Here is a 26,584-nt window from a genome sequence, read left to right on the forward strand (position 1 = left end):
CTATCGGCATATATATTTATTATGGCCATCGATATGTTAGCTATTAAACTCAGATCTAACAATAATATCAAGGGGCTAGAAATTCAGGGCTTAAAAACAAAGGTGCTGATGATTCATGTTTTCTTTTAAATCCACAATTTGTATCCTCCCACAGTCTCATAGAGTATCTAGATATTTTTTCTAATGTCTCTAGATTACAACAAAATTATGATAAGTGTACTATATTACATATTGGATCACAAAAAAATAACACTTTTATGTAGTGTACCAATAAAATGGTCTGACAGTGATGTGGAAATACTTGGAATTCATATCCCGAAAGAAAGAAATGATCTCACTACAATACATTTTAATAGAAAGTTTGATACCATCTTGCTACCGTGGAAAGGAAAATACCTGTTTATTTGTGGAAAAATCACCCTGATTAACTCTTTAGTCATATCCCAGTTAACCTATTTGCTTATGGCCTTGCCTACACCTAGCAACTTATTTTCTAAATTATATTTGGAACGGCAAGCCAGACAAAACTAAACAGGCCTATTTATGTAATGAATATGAGTTCGGAGAGCTGAAATGATTAAATATTAAAGCATTAGACCTCTCACTAAAGGCTTCAGTCATACAAAAATGATACGTTATAACTTTTGTAGCATATTAGTAAGAATGTCTCACCCCTTGTTCAAGAATTACCTTTTTTCCTCTATTCAGATGGGAACCTCTCACTTTCGGTTATTTGAAAATTAAATCATCTCCAAAATAACACTGTTATTTAGAAGGCCAGCATCCCGGAGTTGCATCTTCACTGTTGACGTTGAGACTTGTGTTTTACGGGTACTATTTAATGAAGCTGGCAGTTGAAGACTTGTGAGGCGTCTGTTTCTCAAACTAGACATTCTAATGTACTTGTCCTCTTGCTTAGTTGTGCACCGGGGCCTCCCACTCCTATTTCTATTCTGGTTAGAGCCAGTTTGCTAGGCCAATAAAGAGTGATACAAATTTGTACTTCAGTTAAAGTTGGCTTCTTAGCATTCATTCTCATGGTTAACAACTGTACTGCAGAAATATAACTTAGATCACATAGAATAGATGTGGTGGTGGTAGCTGCAGAGAACGTTTTATTGCAGAAGAGTTACAAAGTGTGTTGAGCGAAAGAGTCCCTTCCCCCCAGGCATTCAGCCTGGAGTAGGATCAGTTAGGGTCAAAGAAGTGGAATGGGGTGGTGTTTTTTATTTACATTTTGTATTTTTATCAAATAGTGGTATATAGGTGTAGGGTTAGTTGGTGGTGCAATAGCCCCCCCCCCCCCTCTACACATTTTGTTTTTGTATCACAAAATGTAACGTGATCGACCACACACTCCCGCACAGTAGGTGGCAACATGCACAAACAAATGTGCGAACGCCATGATGTGTTGTTGCAGAATGACGATGGTTAGCTAGCTAGCTGAACGTTAGTGTTCTGCGGCCGTGAAGTTATTGGTTTTGTTTGAGACCAAGCCAGCTACCTCACCACAAAACGTCATACAAGATTATATGAAATTGCATTATTCATGCTGGCGTCAAGCACGTTAAAGGTGAGTAGCTATATCTGTCTGCCAGGTAAAATGATATCTAAGCTAGCAGGATACTGGCTGGCGTACGCATGTGTTGAAATGTAACGTTAATAGCTAGTCTTTCAATGTTAGCTGCATTTCACAATACGAGATAAACAGTGGTGTGTTGACATTGTCGGCTACTGTGGCTAGACAACTTGCTAGTTAGTAATCAAAGAATTGCGAACAAGCTAGGCAATTGAAGGTATTTTATCAACATGCTACAATAGCTGACTAGCAATACAGCATAACACTACCAACAGCGTGTTTTTTAACGAGTGCGTTTAGCTAGCTAACGTTAACCGGCTAGTTGCTTTGTTAGCTAACTAGCTAGCTTTTGGGGGGAGGGGGCTGATTTGAACACTACCATTATTAGCCAGCTATCCATTATCATGATGCTAACTAACGATGATGCTTAATAGAGTTAGCTAATAAACAACAACAAAATATAGCTAGATAGCCTGTGTTGCTTGGCAATATATTTAGGAAATCTCCCAAAACGTTTGAACTAGACAAACAACATTGTTTGCTAGCCTAATGTTAGTTATACTCACACTTGCCACTTTTTTTTATTTACATCTGCTTCTTGTTATAGCTAGCTAGCATATCAAAGATCGACGTTGATACAGGTAGTATATAAAATGTCATCACATTGGAAAATGCTCAACTAAGCTGTACGTTACTAGTTGCCCATCAATCAATTGTTTTTTATCGAACAACTTCACCATAGTTATGTTGTTGAAAATAAGACTGATGTCCCGGTTCATTTGCTAAGTAAAGTTCGGAGTCATATGGTTTATATATATATATACACACACACACACACACACACACACACTTATTTTTGGTCACCATGTTAGAGGGGGTTGATTTTGCTGTCCAGAGAGGTTTGGTGGCGTTTTCTCATGTCAACGTTATGTTGACACAAGTGGTCCTGTCAGACTTTACAGCACTAATTTACATCGCAGACCATGTTCCCAGCCGGAGTCAGAACTAGTGGTTTGGTTTGGATCTCAGAAAGGTACATCTGGTGTGCACAATGGGAGGGAGCTGTCCATATTTTTCTGGAAGAGAGGCTACCTTAGTGCCACTATCTAACTGGCGTGTATTCATTACGGAAAACGTTGGGCCAGTAACCGAAAGGTTGCTGGATCGAAACCCTGAGCTGACAAGGTTAAGGTCTGTCGTTCTGCCCCTGAACGAGGCAGTTAACCCACTATTCCCCGGTAGGCCGCCAATGTAAATAAGAATTTGTTCTTAACTAACTTGTCTAGTTAAATAAAGGTTCAATTTAAGAACCAAATGTTAGCAAACAAAGCAAAACGAGAGTTTCTATGGGACAAATTCAGGTGGAAACCTGACATTGAATTGCATAGAATTCTACATCGGTCAGAAATTAGGTTTTTAGAGGTCGACCTCTACAAGCCAGAATGTTAAACAATGTACACTATATAAAAATAAATGCATGCATACTTGTGTTTACATGGTTTCTGTGCAAGCTTATAAATCTGAATGCGCTTTGAAAAGTTGATGTAATTATACTTTCCTGTGGATATATTGTCTCACATTCCTACCGCCAAAGGAACAACTGCACGGACAAGAGGTGAAATATACTCTTAAATATACTCTTATTCAACATTCAGGCTTGTAGAGGTCATGAGAGGAAACTATCCTTATTCAAATGCTCATTTCTGCCCGATGTAGAATTCAATGCAATTCAAGATAAGTTTTTCAGGCAAGATCTCTCTTTGTTTAGTTCCTTGTTTCCTTTTAAGAAATGTTTTGCAACAGAATCTGCTGAATGAATACACCACTGGTCCATGCCTCAGGCCGTCGGAAGGATATTATACCCCACCTGTCCAGGGTCTGTTATTGATGGGGTGGCGTTTTAAGGCTGCCCCTGACCTATCCTAATGATGGCTGATTTTCCCCCTTGGGGCCAAGCCTTTGTGGCTGAGTTTGCGTGTTTCGGCATTCCTCCAGATTTATAGTAGACTCTGTGCGAGAGTGGAGGTCCTCTCCCTGAAAACGGCAGTGAAAATGGTTAAGATCCATTTGACCAACCCATTCTGAATTTATGTTGCCTTGTAACTCAATACTGAAATTACATTGTAGACACTAGTTGCCTTCCAACACTACATAGAATTGAAGTAGATGGATTTGATTGGGGAAGGGAAAGCATCAAGTTGCTGAAGTATGTGTGCATTAGGCAAGATTTGATTATGTCCTGTTAATACGACAGTGTCTTCCATTTCGTTCCAGGTATTTGAGGAAAATATCTGCAGTGGAACTCTAGGCCAAACACCCACCTTCCTCATCAGCCTTTGGATCTCCTCAGTGTGTAAAAATGTATCCTTTGATAGTCGCCTGGCTGAAGGACTGATCTACACGCTGGACTTCAAAGATGGAGAGGAAACGCAGAAAGAAATGAAAAGATCAGGCCGTGTGCAATGAAGACATCTGTGAGCTTTGGGCACGAACTGCTCTGTTGATGGATGATTGCCATATCAGCATTATTTTTGTCTTGTCATATGTTAAACAATTGCCCCTGGCTGCTAGGAAGCCTGCTCTGGGCTTGGAGGGATAAAGACTATTTCTGATGTGTGGTGAACAGAAAATAACTGCTTGGACCATGACCCTGGTGCGTATATGTTTCTCGCTACTAGTGGCCCTGCTATGTGGCAGGTTGCCTCTAGTGGGGACAGAGGGAGGAGATGGAACCGCATCCACCTCCACTTCATCTCCCAACCCTGATGGGAATCACAGTTCCAACTGCTCAAGTCTCACTGTGAAGCTGGAATTCTCCACCAAAGTAGTTGAACATGGTAAGTGCTGTTGTCTATTTGTATTTCTCAAGCTTTTACTAGAACACATTTAAAGCATTGTGAAAGTGTAAACAATAATTGAAACAGACTGATGGATGCATATTTCCTCTGTCAGCCACAGTATGTTTGAGAGATTTTCAGGTCACACATGATTTGTTTAAGATGATTGCCATTTATGACATGCAAGTCAAGTGTATTTTTCTCTTTTATGGTGTTTGTGTTTAATGAATTGCCACCCATTGACCACAGACCAACAACACAATCTGAGCCTTTGCAGGACGATCACAGTCAAGCTTTTCTACACTACTCTACCTGGCTGGAGATTCCAGGCTTGGCAGGCAAACCGTGTTGGGGTATTCAATGGCTGTTGTCCCAGAGAGTACACAACCACCCCTTTTCCCCTCCTTCCTCTTAAAGGTCCAGTCAGAGTAGTCTGTCTAGATGCTTGTCTTTGCAGCCCTGCTGTGGACAAGGCTGACAAAACTCCATGCCAGAATATAACGTGATAGTTATTGTCCCCTTAATATTGGCCTGCGGCTGAATGGGTCCTTTGTGCTACAGCCCTTTTTACGAATTCCTAGTGACCCAGTGAGAGCAGTGCATTGTGAAACAGGGCGAGAGGTCATCATGACAGAGTGGTGGGGCTAAGGGGTCAAGATTCTTTGAAGGACCTTGTGCAGAGTCAATAAGGAATTGTTTTGTGTGTTTTATGTCTCTGCTGTGCCAACACATACAGTACCAGTCAAAAGTTTGGACACACCTACGCATTGCATGGTTTTTAATTTTTTTAAACGATTTTCTACATTGTAGAATAATAACGTAGACATCAAAACTATGAATCATGTAGTAACCAAGAAAGTTTATTTTATATTTCAGATTCTTCAAAGTAGCCACACTTTGCCTTGATGACAGCTTTGCACACTCTTGGCATTCTCTGAACCAGCTTCATGAGGTAGTCACCCGGAAAGCATTTCAATTAACAGGTGTGCTGTAACCTGTGAAACCCCGTTCCGCTAGCGGAACCTCTTACCTTGGAATATTGAAGTCTCATGTTAAAAGGAACCACCAACTTTCATATGTTCTGAGCAAGGAACTCAAACTTTTGCTTTTTTACATGGCACATATTGCACTTTTACTTCTCCAACACTTTGTTTTTGCATTATTTAAACCAAATTGAACATGTTTCATTATTTATTTGGGGCTAAATTGATTTTTATTGATGTATTATATTAAGTGTTCTTTCAGGATTGTTGTAATTGTCATTATTACAAATACATTTTTTATTTTAAAAATCGGCAGATTAATTGGTATCTGCTTTTTTTGGTCCTCCCAATAATCGGCATTGGTATCGGCGTTGAAAAATCATAATCGGTCGACCTCTAATATTTATATCCAAAAATCAAATTTTACATTGGCGTGTTATGTTCAGTTGTTCCAAAACATGCAGAGATTTTGCAGAGAGGCACATCAATTTACAGAAATACTCATAATAAACATTGATAATAGATACAACTATTATACATGGAACTTTAGATAAACTTCTTCTTAATGCAACCGCTGTGTCAGATTTCAAAAACTTTACGGAAAAAGCATACCATGCAATAATCTGAGTACGGCAATCAGAGCCAAAAGAAATATCCGCCATGTTGTGGAGTTAAAATTAGTCAGAAATAGCATTATAAATATTCACATACCATTGATCTTCATCAGAATGCACTCCCAGGAATCCTAGTTCCACAATAAATGTTTGATTTGTTCGATAAAGTCCATCGTTTATGTCCATATACCTCCTTTTGTTAGGGCGTTTGGTAAACAAATCCAAACGCGCGTGCAAGTCCAGCGGACAGGTCGGACGAAAAGTCAAAAAAGTTATATTACTGGTCGTAGAAACATATCAAACGAAGTATGGAATCAATCTTTAGGATGTTTTTAACATAAATCTTCAATAATGCCCCAACCAGAGAATTCCTTTGTCTGTAGAAAAGCAATGGAACGCGAGGTAACTTTCACATGACCGCACGTCACGAGCTCGTGGCTGCTGGAAGACCTCTCACTCATTCCCCTCATTCAGCCCCCCTTCACAGTAGAAGCCTGAAACAATCTTCTAAAGACTGTTGACATATAGTGGAAGCCATAGGATGTGCAAGATGACCAATATCCCACTGTATCTTCAATAGGGGCTGAGTTGAAAAACTACAAACCTCCGATTTCCCACTTCCTAGTTGGATTTTTTTCTCAGGTTTTTGCCTGCCAAATGAGTTCTGTTATACTCAGCCGTCATTCCAACAGTTTTAGAAACTTCAGAGTGATTTCTATCCAATACTACTAATAATATGCATATATTAGCATCTGGGACTGAGTAGCAGGCCGTTTACTCTGGGCACGCTTTTCATCCAAAAGTGGAAATGCTGCCCCCTATCCCAATGAAGTTAAATGTTAATATGTGGAATGTATTTCCTCCTTAATGCGTTAGAGCTAGTCAATTGGGGTGGTAAACAGAAGATGGCCCTATTTGCCAAAAGACCAAGTCCATATTATGGCAAGAACAGCTCAAATAAGCAAAGAGAAATTACAGTCCATCATTACATTAAGACATGAAGGTCAGTCAATCTGAAAAATTTCAAGAACTTTGAAAGTTTCTTGAAGTGCAGTCACAAAAACCATCGATTGCTATGATGAAACCGGCTCTTATGAGGACTGCCACAGGAAAGGAAGACCCAGAGTTACCGCTGCTGCAGAGGATAAGTTCATTAAGAGTTCCCAGCCTCAGAAATTGCAGCCCAAATAAATGCTTCAGATTTCAAGTAACAGACACATCTCAACATCAACTATTCAGAGGAGACTCTGTGAATTAGACCTTCATGGTCAAATTTCTGCAAAGAAACCACCAATAAAGGACACAAATAAGAAGAGACTTGCTTGGGCCAAGAAACACAAGCAATAGACATTGGAACGGTGGAAATCTTTCCTATGGTCTGATGAGTCCAATTTTGAGATTTTTGGTTCCAACCACTGTCTTTGTGAGACGCAGAGAATGTGAGCGGATGGTCTCGCATGTGTGATTCCCACCGTGAAGCATGGAGGACGAGATGTAGGGGTGCTTTGCTGTTGACACTGTCTGTGATTTGTATTTAGATTTCAAGGCACACTTAACCAGCATGGCTACCACAGCATTCTGTAGTGATACGCCATCCCATCTGGTTTGGGCTTAGTCCCACTATCATTTATTTCTCAACAGGACAATGACCCAACACACCATCAGGGTGTATAAGGGCTATTTGATCAAGAAGGAGAGAGATGGAGTGCTGCATCAGATGACCTGGCCTTCACAATCACCCTACCTCAACCCAATTGAGATGGTTTGGGATGAGTTGGACTGAAGAATGAAGGAAAAGTAGCCAAAAAGTGCTCAGCATATGTGGGAACTCCTTCAAGACTGTTGGAAAAGCATACCAGGTGAAGCAGGTTGTGTGAATGCCAAGAGTGTGCAAAGCTGTCATCAAGGTAAAGGGTGGCTACTTTGAAGAATCTCAAATATAAAATATATTTTGAATGAACACTTTTTTTGCTCATCTGCGTGAAAGTGCCTTAGGCATGCTGCAAGGAGGCATGAGGACTGCAGATGTGGCTAGGGCAAAAAATTGCAGTGTCCGTATTGTGAGACGCCTAAGGCAGCGCTAAAGGTAGACAGGACGGACAGCTGATTGTCCTCGCAGTGGCAGACCATGTGTAACAACACCTGTACGCTGATCAGTACATCCGAACATCACACCTGCGAGACAGGTACAGGATGGCAGCACCTGCCCGAGTTACACCAGGAACGTACAACCCCTCTATCAGTGCTCAGACTGTCCGCAATAGGCTGAGAGAGGCTGGACTGAGGGCTTGTAGGCCTGTTGTAAGGCAGATCCTCACCAGACATCACAGGCAACAACGTTGCCTATGGGCACAAACCCACCGGTCGCTGGACCAGACAGGTCAGTGAAGAGCAAATTTTGCCAGTCGAGTTGCAGTTTTGTCTCACCAGGGGTGATGGTCCGATTCACGTTTATTGTTGAAGGAATGCGCGTTATACTGAGGCCTGTACTTTGGAGCGGGATCGAGGTGGAGGGGTCCGTTATGGTCTGGGGGCGGCGTCACAGCAGCCTCGGACTGAGCTTGTCATCATTTCAGGAAATCTCAACACTGCGTTACAGGGAACACATCCTCCTCCCTCATGTGGTACCTTTTGTCAACCAAGACTGTTCTTATTTGCTTTTATTTCTCTGATTTGGTTATTTGCTTCTGCTCAGTGTTTTGTGATAATTCCAAAGAACTTTATGGTCTAGTTAATTGTTATTAAAATTGTTTGTCAGTCAGAATTTACAGGGCTTTGTAGAAAAGTACACAAGATGCAATTTTGAAATGTAGATGTGCATCAGCAGTTTCTCTCATGTCATTCACTGATGGTCACTTAATTAGCTTATGTCTCATGTCAAACATTTTTAGATTGGTCAGTTAGTGTAGCCAGCTATCTAATTGATTTTGTAAAGGTGTCTGCATGCTTCCCAGCCGGAAGAGTTCGTGCATATATTATGACAACATTCTTACGTTTTTGTTTGTTTTTCTGGAGGCACCCTGAAGTTTGGAGCCAAAGTCTATGCCCCTTTGTCAGTGATTGGTCAACAGTAGGGATTCTTCAATAAAGTCTGTCATTCAACGAGAGATGACTTGTTTTTGTAAAATTGTGCCACTAAGATCTCCTCTGCAAAAAACATCAAAATTAATGACAGATTTCTTGAGTTATCTTAGATTAATTCTGACCATTTTGAGGAAGTGTATGCTGGCTATGGCGTCTCAATTGACAAACGGTAGTATTGCCACTTTTTTTCTCGTGTTTCAAGCGAAGGTCTTTTGACTCTAGAACCGCCTGGCCTTTCAGCCTATAAGTACCCACTAGACAACGTACCTGCATATCCATCAGATGCATATCAACCTGCAAGGTGTAGCAAATCTAAGCATCAATGCTTGATAAATAGTGCATAAACTATTATAAAAGATTAATTACATATTTGTGGGAATGTATAAATAACAATAGTTATGTTTCAATAGTCAAGGTTTGGTTTTGTATAATTCTACGAAGTCCTAGAAAAACAAGCCTATAGCCTATTTTAATTCCCCTTACAATTAAAACATTACAGTGTAATTCATTTGATCAACTTTATTTGTGGGTTTGATTTAGTAATATAAGTCCAGCTACAGCTTCTTTTGACAAAGTAGAAATGAAAAAGATATGATCAGCCAGGTGCATAGGTGAAATTATTTTCTGTATTCCTAAACAATGGCACCAGTGCATGAACAATTGTAAAGGATGAATTGTGTAAATAAATAGCATATTTTAATTATGTTACTAGTTTTTGCTTAGTAGCTAGAGCAATGCTGCTGCACGAGTGGTCATGTGCTGAATTGATGGACAGCACAGATATTCTTGGAAAAAGTCAAATTTGGAAATAGAGCTGCACCTCTTGAATTCAGTTATCTGACAAAGGTAGGCATAACAAACTGCACAATATACTCTTTCTGAGACCTGTATAGAAATCTCAATTTTACCTGCATGTGACTGAAGGAGGATTTGATAAAGTGATGATCCTTTCCCTGCATCTGTAAATTACAAGGTGCGCGCGCCCATCTCTTCATGTACAATTTAAGAACTGAGGCCTAATATTGTCACTCAACAGATTGTCAATTTATTCTTGTCTATAGGCTAACTTGTATGTGTGAGATTAGTTTCGGTGTAGTCTCATCAACTTGGATAGAGTCAAGGATATGTTTTGCATTATTCTGAAGGCCTTTTGCAACACAGCATGTTTGTTTTTCCATTACAATACATTCCATTAGTAAGAGTTACAGTAAATAGAACAGTCCTGTAACAGCTTCTTTTTACATAGTAAAACATAAAAGAGAATGGTATCAACCTCTAAAGCGCACGGTCAAATGAACAAGCGCAACGCTGATAGATAGGCATAACACAAACTCATCATTACACTGTCTTTCTAAATTGAATTAACCTCTTCACCCTCCTTATCATTCAGTTAGGCCCAATTTAAATACACATTTGAAGTACGGTGCACAATTTTCAACCATTTGTCAGAGAGAGAGACACAATAGCGCCTGGCTGGGTACCAACATCCTACAGCACATTGTCTTGGCGGGTTAAGTTTGGAGTAGGTGTGAAACAACAGCTAAAGGGGCGGCAGGGTAGCCTAGTGGTTAGAGCGTTGGACTAGTAACCGGAAGGTTGTGAGTTCAAAACCCCCGAGCTGACAAGGTACAAATCTGTCGTTCTGCCCCTGAACAGGCAGTTAACCCACTGTTCCCAGGCCGTCATTGAAAATAAGAATATGTTCTTAACTGACTTGCCTGGTTAAATAAAGGTTTAAAAAATAAATAAAGGCTCTAAATACTTTTGATTTAAAACATTCTAACATGAGCAGTGTAAAATACAAACATTTAGGAATAGCCAGGAAAAGAACAGGACAGCTTTTTTGGGGTGGGCTGATTAACTGTTATTTTATTTACAAAATCAAATGTCGGTGGCCAATGCTGTTTCTAGTGTTAAGGGAGTATGCGAGCACACTCGTTCGGTTCAGCTAGCTGACTTCGGCTAGGTGCCAGCCAATCTGTAGCATGCTGACGCCTTAAGTCTATCTCACTCCGATATCATATTAATATGGCATAAGCAATGGCAAAATGTGTAGAATTGTAAGGAAATCTTTTTTTTTTTTTTAAATGGCAATCTTCTCGCCGCCCTATGGCAAAATTTGTACAATTGTGTTAAACTTGTTTTAAAAAGGCAACATTTTCTCTACGGGGGGCCCAAAAGGCTTGGGCAGGCCCTGACTGCATGTGTAGGTACACAGCCCTGTGAGCCACTGGTGAGTAGAGATTTTTTTTGTGGCCCCCGCCGCCATCAAAGTTGCTCATTCTAGAGACAAGAATATTACAGTGACTGCAATGTACAAAATTCTCAGGGATTGCCAAGTTAAACCAATGGAGTTATTCCAGCTTTACCTTTATCTCTCTCCCCAAATGGCAATGCCACATATAAATCTGTTGACATGGAATCTCCCACAGCTGGAAGCGCAACTGCCATGGAGATACTTAACGATTACCATGTTCTCTCCTCTTTCTACAGAATACATTGTGGCGTTTAATGGCTACTTTACAGCCAAGGCACGCAGCCACTTCATCAGCAGTGCTCTGAAGAGCTCCGAGGCCCTGGACTGGCGCATTGTGCCCCGGAAGAACCCAGCCAGTGACTTCCCTAGTGACTTTGAGGTGGTGCAGATCCGCCAGGCCTCTCACAGCAGCCTGCTCACCCTGGAGGACCACCCTTACATCAAGAGGGTCACGCCCCAGCGCAAGGTTTTCCGCACACTCAATTATACACCCGACTGTGAGTCTCTGTCTTTGCCTCTTTATAGTCAAATATTTACACATGTTTTGCTCAGCCCTGCTTTTCTTGTTTTAACTGATCCACATATTTTATGCTTTTGTCTTCTAGATGGGTTGGGTGTTTAGAAACAAACCCGACGCATGCGCAACTATGGGGCAAAACAGACAGGACTGGCTTAGATTGTAGACTATATTTTGCCTCCGATGTTTATTGAAAACATAAATAAAGTTGCGCAATAAGCACTTGTCTCTCAAATACATCGTTAGACGTTGGTTAGCCAGCTAGCAAATATTTGCCTTATTAGCATATGTGACATCAGTCAAAACACCTTAAAACAAGACATGGATCCAATGAAACGAGCCACTTATTATTCACCACAAGGCAGTTTCTTGTCATTGTTGCTAGCTATCAGGCCATTCAGAACCATAACACACGGCCTTCTGCCCTTTGGAAGTGTGCATATCATTTTTGTGATGTTGTCAGCTAACCCGTCTCTGGACCATCCCCATATCCCCCATACGTGTGTGTCATATCGTATAGCTGCCTTTCAGTCACGTTTGACCACTCCCCCCAGTCTCTCCCCCTTGTAAACTCACCATCTTATTGTTCCTCGATCAAAACTGTTTCATGAAACTGTTTGATCTCACACACGTCTGCTCACCAAACTGAACCCCACACACTGACTGCTTTGTCAGAGGTAAATGTAGGTGAATATTTTATCCCCGCTACACAATGGCTGTAGTTTGGTCAGTGTGTCTTTGTAGTGCTCCAGGCCGTTTCAGTGCTCTGTTCTGTCCTTCTGTGTTGTTTGGACGCGTTAGACGTTTAGTAGGGATCATATATCTTGCAACACATACCCCCTGAGTACTAACCAGCAGTAGGGCAGCTCCAGACTGGTGGGGGGCTGGCAGAAAGGAGAGCTCTGTTTGTGCCTGCGGGTTGGTAGAAGTCTCTCTCCTAGGATGAAAGAGTGCTATGTCTGGGCACTTTGGAGCCCCCCCTCCACCCCAGAGTATTTTTTATTTAACTAGGCAAGTCGGTTAAGAACACATTTTTATTTAAAACATACGGCCTACACCGGCCAAACCAGGACGACGCTGGGCCAATTGTGCGCCGCCCTGATCAAAAATATAAATGCAACATGTAAGGTGTTGGTTTCATGAGCTGAATTAAAAGGTCCTAGATATTTTACATACGCACAAAAAGCTTTCTCTTATTTTGTGCACAAATTTGTTTACATCCCTGCTAGTGAGCATTTTTCCTCTGCTATAAGACAATCCATCCACCTGACAGGTGTCATATAAAGAAGCTTATTCAACAGTGCGATTGTTACACAGGTACATCTTGTGCTGGGGACAATAAAAGGCCACTCTAAAATGTGCAGTGTTGTCACATAACACTGCCACAGATGTCTCAAGTTTTGAGGGAGTGTACAATTGGCATGCTGACTGCAGGAATGTCCACCAGAGCTGTTGCCAGAGAATTGAATGTTAAATTATCTACCATAAGCCACCTCCAATGTTGTTTTAGGGAATTTGGCTGTACGTCCAACTGGGCTCACAGCTGCAGACCACGTGTAACCACGCCAGGACAGGACCTCCACATCAGGCCTGAGACCATCCACCCAGACAGCTGATTAAAATGTGGGTTTGCACAACCGAAGAACGTTGTGAACAGAGTGCCCCATGGTGGGGTTAGGGTATGGGCAGGCATAAGCTACAGACAAGGAACACCATTGCATTTTATCAATGGCAATTTGAATGCATAGAGATACCATGACGAGATCCTGAGGCCCATTGTCGTGCCATTCATCCGCCGCCATCACTTCATGTTTCAGCATAATAACGCACAGCCCAATGTTGCAAGGATCTATACACAATTCCCGGAAGCTGAAAAATTCCCAGTTCTTCCATGGCCTGCAAACTCACCAGACATGTCACCCATTGTGCATGTTAGGGGATGCTCTGGATCGATGCTCCGCCAATATCCACCAACTTCGCACAGTCATTGAAGTGGGGCAACATTCCACAGGCCACAATCAACAGCCTGATCAACTCTGAGGCAAATGGTGGTCACACCAGATACCGACTAGTTTTCTGGTCCACACCCCTAGCTTTTTTTTAGGGTGTCTGTGACCAACTGATGCATATCTGTATTCCCAGACATGTGAAATACATAGATTAGGCCCTAATTGATTTATTTCAATTGACTGAAATTCTTATGAATTGTTGCATGTTGTTAATTTTTTTCAGTGTAATTAGACTTCATAGAGGAGCCATCAGCAGCTCTGTCAGTGTCACTGAGCAATTGCCAGTGAGAAGAGGACTAACTGTTACTGCCGTAGGGCCATTTCACATGATTAGATCAGCGGTGCTTGTTAATTGCCCACCACCATCACCCCTCTCTTGACTCTGATTATTGTAGTGGTCTGGTCGCTGTTGAGTGAGCTATCTGCTTTTGAACCCAATCATGTTCAACAACCTCATGTATTCTGCATGATAAACTCAGTACAGTAGCTAATCATCATCCAGATTCAGTCAGAAATCACGGTTTGGCGTATTCTGTAGATCTTTGATTTGAAATGAAAACAGCAGATTGCTTCACTGCATACAGGATCAAGATATTACACATCACATTGGGAGCTATCCATCTCTCTCAATATTGTGCACACACCAATGTATAACTGAATGTTTGTTTTGCGCTCCTGGGCTTTTCATTGATTGTGTTTTTTAAAGATCTTGATGTTTTCCTCTATTGTCATCCCTTCTTTTCAGTGCCGGATCCTGGGGCAACCTGCAACAACGACACCCGCTGGACCCAGAAGTGGCAGTCGTGGCAGTCGTCCCGTCCGCTGCGCCGGACCAGCCTGTCTCTGGCCTTCGGCTTCTGGCACGCCACGGGCCGCCACTCCAGCCGGAGGCTTCTGAGGGCCATCCCCCGACACGTGGCCCAGATATTGCAGGCAGATGTCCTCTGGCAGATGGGATACACCGGTGAGGACAGACACTGTGTTTATCTGGTTGTCTATTAGTGTATAAACACTTGTAGGCTGCAGGTAGCCTAGTGGTTAGAGCGAAAGGTTGCTGGATCGAATCCCCGAGCTGACAAGGTAAAAATATGTTGTTCTGCCTCTGAGCAAGGCAGTTCCCTGGGTGCCCACTGTTCCCTGGGCGCCAAAGACGTGGATGTCGATTTATGGCAGCCCCCCGCACTTCTCTGATTCAGAAGGATTGGGTTAAGTGCAGAAGACACGTTTCAGTTGTGTGTTTCTGGGTTTACACTAACATGTCTACTGTAGCCTGCATGTTTCTAAATATCTGTATTCTTTGTGTGTAGGTTCTGGGGTGAAGGTGGCCGTTTTTGACACAGGACTCAGTGAGAAACATCCACATTTTAAGAATGTGAAGGAGAGAACCAACTGGACCAATGAAAAGACACTTGATGATGGTAAGATAATGCTCTGGTCAAGATTTCTGGTAGTGCTTAGTGATGGGATTTGCTTTTGAGGAGGAGTGGATGTCTATTTGTGCTACATTGCACTACACTACATTTGGTATCTTTCTCTCTGCAGGGCTGGGTCATGGTACCTTTGTAGCAGGGGTCATTGCCAGCATGAGAGAGTGTCAGGGCTTTGCCCCAGACTCTGAGCTTCACATCTTCAGAGTATTCACCAACAATCAGGTGTCATACACCTCTTGGTTCTTGGATGCCTTTAACTATGCCATTCTGAAGAAGATTGATGTCTTAAACCTCAGCATCGGCGGTCCAGACTTCATGGACCACCCCTTTGTTGATAAGGTGATTAAAAGAAGATGCCTGAAGCTGTCCGACGCCGTTAACGTGTTTCCCACTCTGAATTTATCAAAATGTGTGTTTGTGTGTGCCAGGTTTGGGAGCTGACTGCTAACAGGGTTATCATGGTCTCTGCCATTGGGAACGATGGGCCACTTTATGGGTATGTTCTGACCTTGGGAGGAGAGGTGATGGCCTAGAGGACGTAGTATTGATTGGTGCAAGATACTGATTAGTTTGAAGAGCTATTATGAACCAAATATATGTAATCAAAGAGTTTTTACTGTTGATACTTTATCCCTGTGTATCCTAGCACCCTCAACAACCCAGCGGATCAGATGGATGTGATTGGGGTCGGTGGGATTGATTTTGAGGACAACATTGCCAGGTTCTCCTCCCGGGGGATGACCACTTGGGTACGTCTCCCTCAACCCACAGCATAACCCTGAGTACCTTCTCACATGTCTATCTCAGTGTATTCTTACCTTTCCCAGTCAGAGTAAACTGAACTCTGTTCCCCAGCCTTCCTGTTATCAGTCCCAGACTAGACATCTAACCCTGTGATCTGCAGCCCCCGTCTTTGCCATAGAAAAACACTGAGCTGGAGGAGTTCAATGTGCTCTGTGCTCAGACCTTGAAGCATGTGGCACTTCATAGCCTGCATTTTGTGGGACATATACTGTAAATGAGGAATGCAAACATTGTAGGATTTGTCCCATGTTCTCCTCTGTCACTCTTTCTCCTATACTGCCTCTCTCCCACTCTTTATTCAACATGATTCTGTCTTGTGTTTTAGGAGCTGCCTGGGGGGTATGGCAGAGTGAAGCCTGACATCGTGACCTATGGCTCTGGGGTGAGGGGCTCAGGGATGAAGGAGGGCTGTCGCTCTCTCTCAGGGACTAGCGTAGCGTCACCTGTGGTGGCAGGAGCTGTGACCCTACTGGTGAGGTAAGTCATTTCAACGACTAACCTTACAGCTGCATCAGCGTTGTTAAAAAAAAAAATATTCCATCAGTCACCTAAGCCATATGACTCTGCTTTTGAAATGGAAGGAGCAAAGGACCCAGTTCCCAGGATGGCTGTGGAGGTGCAATGTTTACATAACCAGCGAATGTGTTACTTTGAGAAAACGGTGTTGTTGCTTGCTCTAACTCCACCACCCTTCCTGGCTGTCTACACCTCCCTTTTCCCCTGGCCTCTCCCTATCATATGGTCTTATCTCACCTCCTACACAAGCACGCACACGCACTCACTGGAGATAACACTGTTGTTCCAGATGTTTTTCATGGTCTTAATCTCAGCCATCTTTGTGTGAGAGTTTCTGATTTTTATCTGGGAGCAGAATAACGTCACCCCATAAATTGCACACCTGATACGGTCTGCCTCAGGTATGGAACTCTCAAAGTAATTTGCTGTCTTAAGGATTGGCTGTTGCATGCCATACTGAAGCCATTATTTACTTTAAGTGAAATGCTGAGACCTGGCCAAAGGGTGAACATTCTTCTGTAGTCTGCCAGCAGTTTACTGTCATGTTATGTTGAACAATAATTACCATTAAGACGTACATATCTCAATGGGTTTTCATACATTTTCTGTGTTCAAACATTAGCTAGCTTCAGCCCAGTAGCATTAAAGCATCCAATTGATAAGGTGGTCTAGTTCTGCAGTTTCTGAAATAGACCTTACTCAGCAGCATTTCTCTAAGAGGCCATGAAAACCTCATTTGCAGTGTTAGTGACAGACTAAGAGTCCGGAAGGGCTGATAAATTGCAACAGTCTTCAGGTTCGATATGCAGTTACAGTTTAACGGCCAGACTGTACTGTCTGTGTATATTGGTCTGATGCTGTTGTGTTTCCCGTGGACTCTGGGATAAATGAAGCGTCAATAGATATCCTTCAATTCAAAACAACAAGGACACAGACATTTAACAGAATCAATCTACTTTCCCTCCAGGAAAGGAGCTGACACACTTTCACTTTCTCTCTACACTTTTTATGTAGGTCTCTCTTAAGATCCAGACAGAGTTTAATCCAGACTTCTCACGTCTCTTACAAATTGGTTTATTACACCTATCTCCATCTCTCTCTAAAACATCATCATCCCTCGCTCTTTCTCATAGCAAGCTGTTGAGTCAGATGGTCGCTCTTGCTTCATATGTCCTATCTTCATTGAAACATAATGTAAAGCTAATGTAATAGTTGTTAACCCAGCCGTGTCCCTCCTACAGCACGGTGTTGAACAGAGAGCTGGTGAACCCAGCCAGTATGAAGCAGGCTCTGATCGCCTCAGCACGGAGGCTCCCTGGAGTCAACATGTTTGAACAGGGCCACGGAAAACTGGACCTCATCAGAGCCTACCAGATCCTCAACAGCTACAAACCCCAGGCCAGGTATTACACACACTCTTTACGCTCATCATCATAACACGCTCATCATCATAACACGCACACTCTGCACGCTCATCATCATAACACGCACACTCTGCACGCTCGTCATCATAACACGCACACTCTGCACGCTCGTCATCATAACACGCACACTGCACGCTCGTCATCATAACACGCACACTCTGCACGCTTGTCATCATAACACGCACACTCTGCACGCTCGTCATCATAACACGCACACTCTGCACGCTTGTCATCATAACACGCACACTCTGCACGCTTGTCATCATAACACGCACACTCTGCACGCTCGTCATCATAACACGCACACTCTGCACGCTCGTCATCATAACACGCACACTCTGCACGCTCGTCATCATAACACGCACACTCTGCACGCTCGTCATCATAACACGCACACTCTGCACGCTCGTCATCATAACACGCACACTCTGCACGCTCGTCATCATAACACGCACACTCTGCACGCTCGTCATCATAACACGCACACTCTGCACGCTCGTCATCATAACACGCACACTCTGCACGCTCGTCATCATAACACGCACACTCTGCACGCTCGTCATCATAACACGCACACTCTGCATGCTCGTCATCATAACACACACTCACTTTACATAGTATTCACTTTACAGTCAAGTCACATCTAATGTTAAATGTTCACTCTTTTTTACTTTGAAAGGTTCTAGCAATGTCCAATAATCAGAACTCTAACCTGATCTCATGTTGATTTGATCCTGTTTTGTCTTTAGTCTCAGTCCCAGCTACATCGACCTGACTGAGTGCCCCTACATGTGGCCCTACTGCTCCCAGCCCATCTACTACGGTGGCATGCCCACCATCGTCAACGTCACCATCCTCAATGGCATGGGCGTGACTGGCAGGATTTTGGACAAGGTACTTTTATATAGAAGGCTTTGTGTCTCATGTCAAAACATGAATATACATTTATCTGACATGCTGTTTCTTTCTTGTGCCCTCCAGCCCATCTGGCAGCCTTACCTACCGCAGAATGGTGACCACATTGATGTGGCAGTCTCCTATTCGCCAGTCCTCTGGCCCTGGGCTGGATACCTGGCCGTCTCCATCTCTGTCGCCAAGAAAGCTGCATCATGGGAAGGGATTGCCCAGGGTCATGTGATGGTAACCGTGGCCTCGCCTGCTGGGAATAATGTGAGTAACAACAAGGATCTGTTTCACATAGTTACCTTCTCACCTTTCACTGTTTTTATGGGATTTCTGTAATATCACACTGACATCCTCTTATGTAGATTTGTAACCAGAGAGCATCATACAGTTAAAAAAAAAAAGAAGCTATATTTGGATACTACTGTTAGAGTTAGCATGTGTCCTGGGTCAAAGGTCAATGTTCTGACCCTCATTATTTTCTAATTCCTCAGTCTGAGGTGGGTGGGGAGATGACCTCTACGGTTAAATTGCCAGTCAAGGTGAAAATAGTCCCCACTCCTCCTCGTAGTAAGAGGGTTCTGTGGGACCAGTACCACAACCTGCGCTATCCGCCTGGCTACTTCCCTCGCGATAACTTGCGCATGAAGAATGACCCGTTGGACTGGTGAGTTCTTCGGACAACTATTTACCTCGGTATCTTTTTAGTTTTAAGAAAGAAGATTTGGCTATTTCAGGTGTACTGGCTGTTTGGGTTAAGTTGCCGTCTGTAGTGCAACTCTTAAAACGTGCCATAAGCAATTGGTGTCTTGATGTTGGTTTTGTCTGAATCATTTGTAGGAATGGAGATCACATTCACACCAACTTTAGGGACATGTACCAGCACCTGAGGAGTATGGGTTATTTTGTGGAGGTCCTGGGTGCACCCATCACCTGCTTTGATGCTAGTCAATATGGTGAGAGTATTTTTGCTCTTTGTCAGTTGATTCTAATCTAAAAACAAGTTAAAGTGGGATATGGGAGAGCAGCACATGAATAAATGGCTTCTCTGTCATTGCTTACAGCAATAATTCTAGTGCATCTGCATGCATAGCTTATTGTTTTTCTCTGTCTGGTCTCGGCTGACATCTCCTGTGTGATTAGGGACATTCATGATGGTGGACAGTGAAGAAGAGTACTTTCCAGAGGAGATAACCAAGCTGCGGCGAGACATTGATAAGGGACTGTCTCTCATTGTCTTCAGTGACTGGTACAACACCTCTGTCATGAGGAAAGTCAAGTTCTATGATGAAAACACCAGGTAGGTATTTCAACCCCACTGTGTAGCTCCTATTATATTCCCCTCCTGATCTAAATTCATCATTCAAACATCAATGGACCGATGGGGCATCATGCCTTGTGACTATAGGGGGAGGCGGCAGGCTTGAGATTAGAGAAGTGAACCAGCAATCTGAGGGTTGCCGGTTCAAATCTCACTGGGGTTCGGCCACCCACTGTCGATGTTCCCTTTTTTCAGCTTTATTTAACCAGGTAGGCTAGTTGAGAACACCTTTATTTAACCAGGTAGGCTAGTTGAGAACAAGTTCTCATTTGCAACTGCGACCTGGCCAAGATAAAGCATAGCAGTGTGAGCAGACAACAGAGTTACACATGGAGTAAACAATTAACAAGTCAATAACACAATAGGAAGACAAAAAGGGGGAGTCTATATACATTTTATGCAAAAGGCATGAGGTAGGCGAATAATTACAATTTTGCAGATTAACACTGGAGTGATAAATGATCAGATGGTTATGTACAGGTAGAGATATTGGTGTGCAAAAGAGCAGAAAAGTAAATAAAAAAAACAGTATGGGGATGAGGTATGTAAAAATGGGTGGGCTATTTGCCGATAGACTATGTACAGCTGCAGCGATCGGTTAGCTGCTCAGATAGCAGATGTTTGAAGTTGGTGAGGGAGATAAGTCTCCAACTTCAGCGATTTTTGCAATTCGTTCCAGTCACAGGCAGCAGAGAACTGGAACGAAAGGCGGCCAAATGAGGTGTTGGCTTTAGGGATGATCAGTGAGATACACCTGCTGGAGCGCGTGCTACGGATGGGTGTTGCCATCGTGACCAGTGAACTGAGATAAGGCGGAGCTTTACCTAGCATGGACTTGTAGATGACCTGGAGCCAGTGGGTCTGGCGACGAATATGTAGCGAGGGCCAGCCGACTAGAGCGTACAAGTCGCAGTGGTGGGTGGTATAAGGTGCTTTAGTGACAAAACGGATGGCACTGTGATAAACTGCATCCAGTTTGCTGAGTAGAGTGTTGGAAGCAATTTTGTAGATGACATCGCCGAAGTCGAGGATCGGTAGGATAGTCAGTTTTACTAGGGTAAGTTTGGCGGCGTGAGTGAAGGAGGCTTTGTTGCGGAATAGAAAGCCGACTCTTGATTTGATTTTCGATTGGAGATGTTTGATATGAGTCTGGAAGGAGAGTTTACAGTCTAGCCAGACACCTAGGTACTTATAGATGTCCACGTATTCAAGGTTGGAACCATCCAGGGTGGTGATGCTGGTCAGGCGTGCGGGTGCAGGCAGCGAACGGTTGAAAAGCATGCATTTGGTTTTACTAGCGTTTAAGAGCAGTTGGAGGCCACGGAAGGAGTGTTGCATGGCATTGAAGCTCGTTTGGAGGTTAGATAGCACAGTGTCCAAGGACGGGCCGGAAGTATATAGAATGGTGTCGTCTGCGTAGAGGTGGATCAGGGAATCGCCCGCAGCAAGAGCAACATCATTGATATATACAGAAAAGAGTCGGCCCGAGGATTGAACCCTGTGGCACCCCCATAGAGACTTCCAGAGGACCGGACAGCATGCCCTCCGATTTGACACACTGAACTCTTGTCTGCAAAGTAATTGGTGAACCAGGCAAGGCAGTCATCTGAAAAACTGAGGCTACTGAGTCTGCCGATAAGAATATGGTGATTGACTGAGTCGAAAGCCTTGGCAAGGTCGATGAAGACGGCTGCACAGTACTGTCTTTTATCGATGGCGGTTATGATATCGTTTAGTACCTTGAGCGTGGCTGAGGTGCACCCGTGACCGGCTCGGAAACCAGATTGCACAGCGGAGAAGGTACGGTGGGATTCGAGATGGTCAGTGACCTGTTTGTTGACTTGGCTTTCGAAGACCTTAGATAGGCAGGGCAGGATGGATATAGGTCTGTAACAGTTTGGGTCCAGGGTGTCTCCCCCTTTGAAGAGGGGGATGACTGCGGCAGCTTTTCAGTCCTTGGGGATCTCAGACGATATGAAAGAGAGGTTGAACAGGCTGGTAATAGGGGTTGCGACAATGGCGGCGGATAGTTTCAGAAATAGAGGGTCCAGATTGTCAAGCCCAGCTGATTTGCAATGAGGCAGTGATCGCTGAGATCCTGGTTGAAGACAGCGGAGGTGTATTTGGAGGGCCAGTTGGTCAGGATGACGTCTATGAGGGTGCCCTTGTTTACAGATTTAGGGTTGTACCTGGTGGGTTCCTTGATGATTTGTGTGAGATTGAGGGCATCTAGCTTAGATTGTAGGACTGCCGGGGTGTTAAGCATATCCAAGTTTAGGTCACCTAACAGAACAAACTCTGAAGCTAGATGGGGGGCAATCAATTCACAAATGGTGTCCAGGGCACAGCTGGGTGCCGAGGGGGGTCGGTAGCAGACGGCAACAGTGAGAGACTTATTTCTGGAGAGAGTAATTTTCAAGATTAGTAGTTCGAACTGTTTGGGTATGGACCTGGAAAGTATGACATTACTTTGCAGGCTATCTCTGCAGTAGACTGCAACTCCTCCCCCTTTGGCAGTTCTATCTTGACGGAAGATGTTATAGTTGGGTATGGAAATCTCCAAATTTTTGGTGGCCTTCCTGAGCCAGGATTCAGACACGGCAAGGACATCAGGGTTAGCAGAGTGCTAAAGCAGTGAGTAAAACAAACTTAGGGAGGAGGCTTCTGATGTTGAAGTAACTTACCCCCTAAACTTCTCAGTGGGTGCTGCCCTCTGCTCCTGCCTCTGCAACGTAATGTTTGTTAGTGAAGCGTGGGTTGACTCATAACCCGCAGTCCCTGTAGTTATAGTATTTCAACCACATCAAATATTCCCCTCAGGCAATGGTGGATGCCAGACACAGGGGGCGCCAATGTGCCAGCTCTGAATGACCTGATCTCTGTATGGGGGATGGCCTTCAGTGATGGGCTCTATGAGGGAGACTTCACCATGGCAGACCACGACAGTAAGAACACACTCTTGACACTCTTACACACCCTCATTCACTTGCTGTGTCACTCATTTTGAAATACATTGTGTAAATCTAGAAATGAATCAGATTAGATGGATTACTTCATGATATGTTATTTAGTGTAATGTTTAAACTCTTCTCTCTCAGTGTATTATGCATCAGGGTGCAGTATTGCAAAGTTTCCAGAGGATGGGATTGTGATTGCCAAGACCCTAAAGGATCAAGGTATATAACACACACTCACTGCCACAACACACCTGGCAGCTGTTACCATGAGGATGTTGCTGATTATTCCCCCACCCCTCCCCTCTCAGGGTTGGAGGTCTTGAAGCAGGAGACTGCGGTTGTGGAGGGTGTTCCCATACTGGGAATGTACCAAACACCATCTGAAGGGGGAGGTCGGATAGCCCTTTATGGAGACTCAAACTGTATAGATGACAGTCACAGGCAGAAAGGTAGAGAATCCACCTGCTGTTTCCCTTGTTCTCTATAAAACTGTTTCTGAAATAAAGGTTTGAACTCCTCTTCTGTGATCAGTTCGTGTCTGATTTTGACCATTGATGTGTGTTTCCCCCCCATAGACTGCTTCTGGCTGCTGGATGCTCTTCTGCAGTATACCTCCTACAGCATGACTCCTCCCAGCCTCATCCACTCCAACAGCAGGGTGACTCCTCCCACTGGCACCGACCGTCCCTTGCCAGAGAGACTAGAGGGTAAGGCTAACACCAGAGCTTCAGTCATTGTAAATAAGAATTTGTTCTTAACTGACTTGCCTAGTTAAGTAAAATTTAAAATAAAATTGCTATGATGGCTAATACAGTACCTTTATTCCTCTCTTCCACAGGTAATCACCTATATCGCTACTCGAAGGTATTAGAAGCTCACTTGGGAGACCCAAAGCCCCGCCCACTCCCTGCCTGCCCTCACCTGTCATGGTCCAAGCCACAGCCACTCAACGAGACTGCACCCAGGTGTGTGTCAAATCACCTGTCAAAGTCCAAACTCTTGTAGTGTTAATTCCCTTCTCCCGACTTTCCTCTCGTTCTCTATCAAACAGATGGAGAGATTATGTTGAATAATGCCACTCTTTCTTAACTGGTAATCTCCTCAATAATGTTTAACCATGTATTTGTACTCTCCCTGGTTCTATTTGTTATCAGTAACCTATGGAAGCACCAGAAGCTGCTATCTATTGACATGGACAAAGTGGTGCTGCCTAACGTCAGAAACTATAGACCCCAGGTCCGGCCTTTGTCCCCTGGGGAGAGTGGAGCCTGGGATATCCCTGGAGGTAAGACTATATACCAATCAGAATGATCACTGACTCCAAATCACCTTACTGACCCAGTTTGTTTAAAGGGGAAGTGCAGTTAAAAAGGTGATTTTTCTTGTTTTTTATACCTTTTTTTTTCACACTGAGGTTGAAGTAATACTTAGAAATTGTGAAAATGATTATGCCCTTTTTGTGTAAGAGCTGTTTGAAGAAGATGCATGGAATTTCAGCTGGATGGATGGATCATGACATCACAATCTAATCTGATTATTCTGATCTGATTATTCTGACCAATGACCAGTAGTCTTTTATTTGCATATGTATCCTTCTACTTTGGAGGGGTAGGCAGTCTACCAGTGGTTCCCAACCTTTTTTGGTTACTGTACCACCAACGGAATTTTGCGCTGCCCGGAGTACTCCTGAAGTACCCAATCATGTGCATTTTACCAGTAGACCTATGGGCTCATGAGTCTTCTCAAGTACCTCCTGTGGATAGGCCAAGTACCCCCAGGGGTCCTAGTACCTCTGGTTGGGAACAGCTCAGACAATCCTATCCACCAATCAGGTCTGCGTATGTAAATGTATTTAATTGTAAAAATTAGGCTCAGAAAAATAACACATTAGTTTGCAGTTATTTTCATGAAATAAACTGATTTATTAGACATAGTGATGACTTTTTTAAATATAATGAAAAACTGAACAGGGGCTAAAATATGCACACAAACAGTTCAAATGTCTGAGGTCTGTTTCTTCAGTCTTGTCACTGTTAATCATTTTTGACAATCATCATGTACCGCGTGATGCCTCTGTGTGACTGACACTCCTGTTTTCTCCCCAGGTATAATGCCAGGCCGCTACAACCAGGAAGTGGGCCAGACCATCCCCATGTTTGCCTTCCTGGGAGCCATGGTTGTGTTGTCCTTCTTTGTGGTGCAGCTCACCAAATCCAAGAACAAGCCCAAACGACGGAAACCAAGAGTCAAACGTCCAACGTACCTCCAGCAGCAACAGCAGCAACAACTGGCACCAACAGGCAAAAACCCTACAGTGTGAGACTGCCTTCCCAACCACCACAGACTATTGGGCCACAGCACACAAGGCCTAGAACTCTGGAAGACTAGCCTCCACTGAGGTGTTGACTGCATGTGTGCTTCTGCCTTTGAGTTGGGGCTGGTAGATGGCTGATTTAATGAGCAGTGTTTGTCTGACTTTGAAATATGCAGCCAAACAAGGATGTTTCCCACAGGACCTCACCTCTTTCGCCTCTACTTTTCACAAGAGCTTTTCATTCCACTGACCAAATGGAGTTTGAATGAAACGTGTCTGTCCACTTTTTGTATTTATTGAATCTGTGCGTCATCCCCTGATTGGTTTCATCTTCCAAGGTCTTTTAAAGTCAGATTAGATGAACTGGATTGAAAACAAATTCTGATGTTTTGAAATACTTATTTGGAACTTTCTTTTTTCTCTTTCTGTTCAGGTGATTATCGGTTGCTTAATTTGTTAATTCTTTGTTTTTATATTTTATATAATGAGCCCAGGTGAGGCATTCTGTTAAAGTCCAACTGTCACTGAAGTAGCTTTGGCAAACTTTTTCAAATATATCATCAATTAAAAAGCGTTAGCCTTGGGTCCCTTGTTTATTGTTGTATTGTGTGCCATTCAAAACACACAGCTTTCTCCATACTCTTCTAATGTAATTCATCTGTTAAAGTATATTGTGGAAAACCATGGCATGCAAGACGATATGTCTAAATCTAGCAGGCGTTGTCAGGCTTTCAACAGTGTTCTAATGTTGAGATGACCCACACCATCTGTTGTCTATCTACTGCCTTCACCCCAAATGAATGGGAAAGATAGGCAGCATCTGAAATGATAATTCGATGGTGTGTATCTTTCACATTCATTTGGGATTGAGCCGTGTAGCTGGGTGACTAGGATCTAATGTAGCATACAACAGATGGCTATGAACAGGGACCAGGCTTCACACTTGGGGTGAACTATTACACATTTGTGGCAACTGAAGATTTATTTGGGACGCTGTTGTTGATGGCACTGTTCTACAGCTAAAACACAGGATTA

General features: G+C 43.4%; 1 protein-coding gene across 1 annotated transcript; it reads left to right on the top strand.

Annotated features, from left to right (window-relative positions):
- The first annotated feature begins 1,380 nt into the window (after window positions 1-1,380).
- On the top strand, window positions 1,381-26,134 carry mbtps1 (membrane-bound transcription factor peptidase, site 1). Its single transcript, XM_020480696.2, has 22 exons — window positions 1,381-1,573; window positions 3,854-4,416; window positions 11,591-11,851; window positions 14,626-14,844; window positions 15,188-15,298; window positions 15,423-15,649; window positions 15,739-15,806; window positions 15,957-16,059; window positions 16,440-16,591; window positions 17,872-18,033; window positions 18,804-18,948; window positions 19,036-19,224; window positions 19,452-19,624; window positions 19,798-19,913; window positions 20,101-20,257; window positions 23,099-23,223; window positions 23,377-23,454; window positions 23,544-23,684; window positions 23,811-23,942; window positions 24,074-24,200; window positions 24,390-24,520; window positions 25,341-26,134. Exons 2-22 carry the CDS (start codon window positions 4,191-4,193, stop codon window positions 25,553-25,555), a joined length of 3,258 nt encoding a protein of 1,085 aa, XP_020336285.1. The 5' UTR covers window positions 1,381-1,573; window positions 3,854-4,190; the 3' UTR covers window positions 25,556-26,134.
- The last annotated feature ends 450 nt before the right edge of the window (window positions 26,135-26,584 follow it).

The sequence above is a fragment of the Oncorhynchus kisutch genome, linkage group LG4, assembly GCF_002021735.2.
Source record: "Oncorhynchus kisutch isolate 150728-3 linkage group LG4, Okis_V2, whole genome shotgun sequence".
Lineage (NCBI taxonomy): Eukaryota > Metazoa > Chordata > Actinopteri > Salmoniformes > Salmonidae > Oncorhynchus > Oncorhynchus kisutch.

Bases quoted from the DNA above. Each gene is read 5' to 3' on its own strand.
- mbtps1 (XM_020480696.2), top strand. From the start codon at position 4,191: ATGTGTGGTGAACAGAAAATAACTGCTTGGACCATGACCCTGGTGCGT. The intron at 15,807-15,956 runs GTATGTTCTGAC...TGTGTATCCTAG, and splicing joins AACGATGGGCCACTTTATGG to CACCCTCAACAACCCAGCGG. The intron at 19,225-19,451 runs GTGAGTAACAAC...CTAATTCCTCAG, and splicing joins CCTCGCCTGCTGGGAATAAT to TCTGAGGTGGGTGGGGAGAT.